The following is a 7232-nucleotide window of genomic DNA, read 5'->3' on the forward strand; positions in this document are numbered from 1 at the left end:
CCTCCAATGGAATGAATGGAATTCTACAGTATTTCAATTAAATGATTCAAGGACAAAATTGCATGTAATATCATTATTTTATTAGTAATCTCTAAAAAAAATGATACTTTAATGAAAATTGTTATATTTTTGGTATGTTTTATTTGTATGTTTAGCTTGCATAATATAATGTAAAAATATGCATTAAGTTGTCTGTAATAGAATACATGTGGCAAAAAACGAATGTAGATATGAATAAATGCTAAATATGTTTTACAATGGTGGGGGAGTGCCAAGATGATGCACGATGGCTTCAACACAGCGCCCCCTATCAGTCATCTAGTGTAGGTCTATACATAAATCATTGGGGGGTACTATAGACAAGGGTTATCCTCTTAGGCAGATGGCTTCAACACAGCGCCCCCTATCAGTCATCTAGTGTAGGCCTATACATAAATCATTGGGGGTACTAGGGACAAGGGTTATCCTCTTAGGCCTTACAATAGAGGTCAAAGAACTGTCTGAGTGACTAATTGTGTTATGCTGAAGTTGTGTGAAGAAGTGAGGAATGTAATTTCCAGGCTGGAAATGAGGCAAAATGCTCAATTTGACAGTCAAGCAAATACTGACCTAAGAGAGATGGGTAGGCTCCGGCCTAGTCCAAGATGACTAATCTTGGGAAACAATAGAACTAATTTGTGTTTTTCAGGTCTAGGCTACAGGACTAATGGATTGGAAATTAAATTAACTGCAGGCCTCGACCTTGCTGCTCTAGAAGTTGTCCTATAGACCTCTGAGCTCTGACTGGTCTTAAAATGATAACAAGAGGTCTGTGTGATGAATGATGTTGGCTGTATTATGGAACTATTAGCCTTTTTAAAAAGCAATGAAGGCCTACTGTAGGCTATGTAGCAAGAAAATAACGCCACTCACCACCGTACGACATCCACCTTGAGTTAATAGCCACTGTAAGCAGGCCAGGTTACCAGTGGCAGCAGCGTCGTGTGCGGGGCTGGCGCCATTATTCGCCAAACTGTTGCCCGGTAAACCCGCTTCTTCCACGAGGAACCGTAGGCAAGTCAGTTTTCCAGCACGGGCGGCATGGTGGACAGGTGAGGCTCCGAGAAGGTCCTTTACGTCGCTGTTCAGTACTTTCTCCGCTAATTGCACTTTCAGAGTTTGTACATCCCCCTGCCTTGCGGCAAGCAGTGTCCTCTCCACCACCATAACTGCTGCTAGACAACTCCTCCGTATTTATAAACGCAGCATCTAGATGAGGTTTAACCTCTATTTAACTCCTGAACAATTTTCTTCGTAGATAACAATAGAATTCCAGTCCTGTGATCATTACAGTAAGATAACAAATGTACGTCCACTATTTAGAAGCATATCTCGTTGAATTGACAGAGATCTGCATACATCATCTAAGTGAGAAAAAAAAGCCTATTTCTTTGGACAGGTAGGCGATGTCTTTCAATGAGCATGTATTTGGTCATTTTACTTATTAAAAACAAATGTTGTTTTACATAATATCAACAGAATTATCAAATTACGAGTCATTTTAGTAATTGAGTTAATAAAGTAAACATAAACATAATTAATGCATACTGGTAACCTATAATTGCGCACGACGATAAAGTTCACCTGATGGCTTGTTCTCCTCTGCCTCAACACGCATAGCTCAAACACCTGTTACAGAGATATTCTTTGGTCTTCATATTGACTTCTTTCTTCATCATTTCTCTGTTATGATAACGTTATCGGAGTTGTAGGACATTAAGAATATAATTCCGGGCGGCTGTCTTGGATCCCGTATCCACAATTGCCGCAAATCGCGACATGGGACTCACCACTTGATAAATAATCCATCGGGGGGAGGATCACTCCAGTAGTATGTTGGTCGCTTGAAATCGTCTCAGTAGTTAAAGGGACAGTAGCCTACGTCAGTGGTGTCCAACCCTCCCCAACCCTACTGATGGTGGTGCAGGCTTTTGCTACTAATGAGATCAGCACCTTGATGAGCAGAATCAGGTGTGTTAGAGAAGGTTTGGAGCAAAAACTTGCAGCTGCTCTCCAGGAGGAGAGCTGACCATACCAACATTTCAAATACTTGAGGTAGCCGAATATAGTTTATATAGAGTTTAAACTAAAATGCAACTATTTTCTTTGATATTCAAATTCAGATCTCAGAAAACATCAATCTTAATATGTCCTATAGCCTAATTAAATACACGAGGGAAATGGAATCATTTCAACATTAGAGTACACCACTTTTTTCCGTGTGCGCTCTGACCGCTCTGAGAGAAAAACGCTCTGAATATATGACTGGACAATCTAACAAGCTCTGAATTTACGAAGACCCAGGGGGCACTCTGAGCGCACTCTGGCACTCCAGATTGAATTTACGAACACACCCTACTTAAGTGGAATAAAGAACAGGCACTATTCCTATTGTGTACAGTAGTTACAAAAACATTCAGCTCATTGCTATGAAATTAAAATGCAATTAAGTATTATGTAAAATCATGCTAATAAAATCATCCTCTAATTATTAATTACAATTTTATTACACAGGCACAAGAACAGTTTCATGTTAAGTGTTACTGAGAATGCTAACGGTAACAAAATATGGCTATTAAGTATCGAATGGAAACAAAATATTCCAAAACTGCCTTCTTGAATCAACTACAGCCAAGATAGGTGGAAATTCATGTTAGGTTGTATTCTGAGTAAACTATCCCCTTAAATATAGCGTAGTATGTGTTTGAAACAAGAACACTTACCCTCAGATGGACAAAGAATTACAAAAACGTTTTTTTCTAAGCATCCAAATTGCTGTTGGCAATGTTTGCAAATGGCTTTGAATTAGTATGCAGTATTTTCAGGTATCACAAAATTAATTGCATGTTTCAAGCTTTTCAGCGGCATGTTGAAAGAGTCATACAGTAGTTGAATGTTACAACTTATTTACACTTATCTGTACAAAATATAATTGGTTTGACTTGATTATGTACACCTGGGGCAATGGACATTGAGGAGAATGGACATATACAGAATGTTCAGATAGAAATGTATTGTGTAGATCAAATATGACTGTCAGATAGATTGGAATGGTATAGGAGATTGTGTGTACTCTATTCATTCTATCTCCAACATGCAGTTCCAGATACAGCCCTGCCATTAGTTGAAGGCAGCCAACCCAGTAGTTTCAGAAAAGTAGTCACTTCCTAAGTTATATATAAAAAAAGTAGTTGCTCTCTCAGATCGGTATTAAAATAGCTTTAGAAAGTAATTACTTTTTGAGATCTGTATTCAAATAGTTTAGAAAAGTAGTCACTTTCGGAGATCTGTATTGAAATAGTTTAGAAAAGTTGTCACTTTCTGAGATCTGTATTGAAATAGTTTAGAAAAGTAGTCACTTTCTGAGATCTGTATTGAAATAGTTTAGAAAAGTAGTCACCCCGTCGTCTCAGCGAATGCTTGAAATAGCTGATAAGAACCTTGATAGTGCTGCTGCAAGTGTTATGTTTTTTTGTGTGTTTTTATTTTAATTTAGTTTTTGAGTACGTGTGCTTATGTGTGTGTGTGTGTGTGTGTGTATATATGTATGTATATGTGTGTATTTATGTACGTATGTATGTATGTATGTATATATATATATGCACCAAGGAAAATAAATAGATTAAGAAAAATAAATGCTTTTATTTGACTTTATCACTCATTTTAATTTAATTTTAATTTTTTATTTTTTCAAATGTATTATTATTTTTTTACTTTTTCTTTTTTTTAAACCTGTCACATCTGTGAATGTGGAATGTGTTTTGTAGGTTGATTGAAAAACAAGAAAACTTAGTCACTTTCTGAGATCTGTATTGAAATAGTTTTAAAAAGTTATTCTTTTTTGGGACAATATACCTCATTTGTGTTTTTCAGGTCTAGGCTACAGGATTGATGGATTGTAAATTCAATTAACTGCAGGCCTCGACCTTGCTGCTCTAGAAGTTGTCCTATAGACCTCTGAGCTCTGACTGATCTTAAAATGATAACAAGAGGTCTGTGTGATGAATGATGTTGGCAGTATTATGGAACTATTAGCCTTTTTAAAAAGCAATGAAGGCCTACTGTAGGCTATGTAGCAAGAAAATAACGGCACTCACCGCGGTACGACATCCACCTTGAGTTAATAGCCACTGTAAGCAGGCCAGGTTACCAGTGGCAGCAGCGTCGTGTGCGGGGCTGGCGCCATTATTCTCCAAACTGTTGCCCGGTAAACCCGCTTCTTCCACGAGGAAACGTAGGCAAGTCAGTTTTCCAGCACGGGCGGCATGGTGGACAGGTGAGGCTCCGAGAAGGTCCTTTACGTCGCTGTTCAGTACTTTCTCCGCTAATTGCACTTTCAGAGTTTGTTCATCCCCCTGCCTTGCGGCAAGCGGTGTCCTCTCCACCACCATAACTGCGGCTCCATTATACCAATCACTCCATTCATATGGTGAATGTGGTACCCCACACGCCAAATGTGTGGTATAGAAGTTCACCAAAGAAACCAAACCCCAAACGTTTCCCTGGAGTTTTTACTGTCAAATTCCTGGGTTTCACAGGAAATTGTCTTTGAGCTTTTGATCGGGAGTGTACCGTGTAATATTTACAGGTAAGGAAAGTTCCTCTACAACTGAATTATGCCATTGGCAAGTATAGGCTATCATATTTAAATTTAGCATGCTTCTTATAAAAGCCTGCTTGAATTGTAACTTGGTGAGCTGTTTAGACCCTGATTTTCTAAATGAGCTAGTAGCTAAATTAGCTAGTAACAATTGCCTAAAGAATGTTAGTTACAGTAGCTAGCTATAAAAACATTAGCCAGCTATCCTAATCACGTTGTAGCTACATTACATTTTTCTGTTCCCAGTCAAGTCTGTTCCCACTCAAGGATGACGTCTCCCATCACTCAAGGTGTGTTCAACAATTCCCTTCAATGTTTGTAAAACACATAAACAGGTGAAATATTTTATCAGATTAGCTAGGTACTACAGCTCAGCATTCAACACCATAGTGCCCACAAAGCTCATCTCTAAGCTAAGGACCCTGGGACTAAACACCTCCATCTGCAACTGGATCCTGGACTTCCTGACAGGCCGCCCCCAGGTGGTAAGGGTAAGCAACAACATATCTGCCACACTGATCCTCAACTCTAGTGCCCCTCAGGGGTGCATGCTTAGTCCCCTCCTGTACTCCCCGTTCACCCACGACTGCGTGGCCATGCACGACTCCAACACCACCATTAAGTTTGCTTACGACACAACAGTGGTAGGCCTGATCACTGACAACGATGAGAGCATATAGGGAGGAGGTCAGGTACCTGGCAGTGTGGTGCCAGAACAACAACCTCTCTCTCTATGTGAGCAAGACAAAGGAGCTGATCGTGGACTATAGGAAAAGGAGGGCCGAACAAGTCCCCATTACCGACTGAAGTGGAGCGGGTCGAGAGTTTCAAGTTCCTTGGTGTCCACATCATCAACAAACTATCATGGTCCAAACACACCAAGACAGTTGTGAAGAGGGCACAACAACACCTTTTCCTCCTCAGGAGACTGAAAAGATTTGGCATGGGTCCCCAGATCCTCAAAAAGTTCTACAGCTGCACCATCGAGATGGCAACTGCTCGCCATCTGACCGCAAGGCGCTACAGAGGGTAGTGCGTACGGCCCAATACATCACTGGGGCCAAGCTTCCTTTCATCCAGGACCTATATACTAGGCTGTGTCAGAAGAAGGCCCAAAAAATGGTCAAAGATTCCAATCACCCAAGTCATAGACTGTTGTCTCTGCTACCGCACGGCAAGCGGTACCGGACCGCCAAGTCTAGTACCAAAAGGCTCCTTAACAGCTTCTATTCCCAAGCCATAAGACTGCTGAACAACTATACTAATCAAATGGCCACCCAGACTATTTACATTGACCCCACCCATTTACTTTGCTGCTACTCGCTGCTTATTATCTATGCATAGTCACTTAAAAAATTTCCTCGATTAACCTATACCCCCGCATATTGACTGTTTACCGGTACTCCCTGTATAAAGCCTCAATATTGTTATGTAAGTGTATTGTGTTACTTTTTGATTGATTCGATTTTTTAAGCTTTAGTTTATTTAGTAAATATTTTATTAACTCTATTTCTTGAACTGCATTGTTGGTTAAGGGCTTGTAAGTAAGCATTGCACGGTAGACTGGTAAGGTGTAACCTGTTCTATTTGGCGCATGTGACAAATACAATTTGATTTGGTTTGATTTGATAGCCATTAAAGTCTGTCCAAAATATTATTCTGCAGCTAGCGAAGACCCTGAAGGAATGACAAAAACAGGGTTGTTAACACCAAAATGTTCAGTTGAGACTAATCATATTTCAGCTACATTCCTGCAGGGGAGGTGTTGAGGGGGGCTGAGCTACAAAGTAGGAGCGCCTACCTGTTTGTGAATGCAGGACAAAGGCTATGGGCCATATAACTGCTATGATGTATTATTAGCAATTTCACATTCTTTGTTTCAGACTGATGGGTTCTGACTTCTAAACTTGAAATAATGTTAATCGTCAGGTATCCTATTGAAATGAGAAGTGCCACAGTCTGGTTTCTACACCAGAAGTTAATGTTAAGGAGGAAATTAAGGAGGAATGTACAGTTGAAGTCGGAAGTTTACATACACCTTAGCCAAATACATTTCAAATCAGTTTTTCACAATTCCTGACATTTAATCCTAGTAAATATTCCCTGTTTTAGGTCAGTTAGGATCACCACTTTTATTTTAAGAATGTGAAATGTCAGAATAATAGTAGAGAGAATTATTTATTTCAGCTTTTATTTCTTTCATCACATTCCCAGTGGGTCAGAAGTTTACATACACTCAATTAGTATTTGGTAGCATTGCCTTTGAATTGTTTAACTTTGGTCAAACATTTTGGGTAGCCTTCCACAAGCTTCCCACAATAAGTTGGGTGAATTTTGGCCCATTCCTCCTGACAGAGCTGGTGTAACTGAGTCTGGTTTGTAGGCCTCCTTGCTCGCACACACTTTTTCAGTTCTGCCCACACATTTTCTATGGGATTGAGGTTAGGACTTTTTGATGGCCACTCCAATACCTTGACTTTGTTGTCTTTAAGCCATTTTGACATAACTTTGGAAGTATGTTTGGGGTCATTGTCCATTTGGAAGACCCATTTGCGACCAAGCTTTAACTTCCCGACTGATATCTTGATGTTGC

General features: G+C 39.9%; 1 protein-coding gene across 1 annotated transcript in view; it reads right to left on the reverse strand.

Moving 5' to 3' along the window:
* espn (espin) overlaps nucleotides 1-1812 on the reverse strand; it is a 99857-nt gene extending 98045 nt beyond the window's left edge. Inside the window, exon 1 of the mRNA XM_036986946.1 lies at nucleotides 913-1812. Coding sequence (XP_036842841.1) covers nucleotides 913-1206 — 294 coding nt within the window. The 5' untranslated portion in view covers nucleotides 1207-1812. The remainder of the gene's footprint in view (nucleotides 1-912) is intronic.
* Nucleotides 1813-7232: the final 5420 nt, after the last annotated feature.

Source organism: Oncorhynchus mykiss, chromosome 9 (genome assembly GCF_013265735.2).
Source record: "Oncorhynchus mykiss isolate Arlee chromosome 9, USDA_OmykA_1.1, whole genome shotgun sequence".
NCBI lineage: Eukaryota > Metazoa > Chordata > Actinopteri > Salmoniformes > Salmonidae > Oncorhynchus > Oncorhynchus mykiss.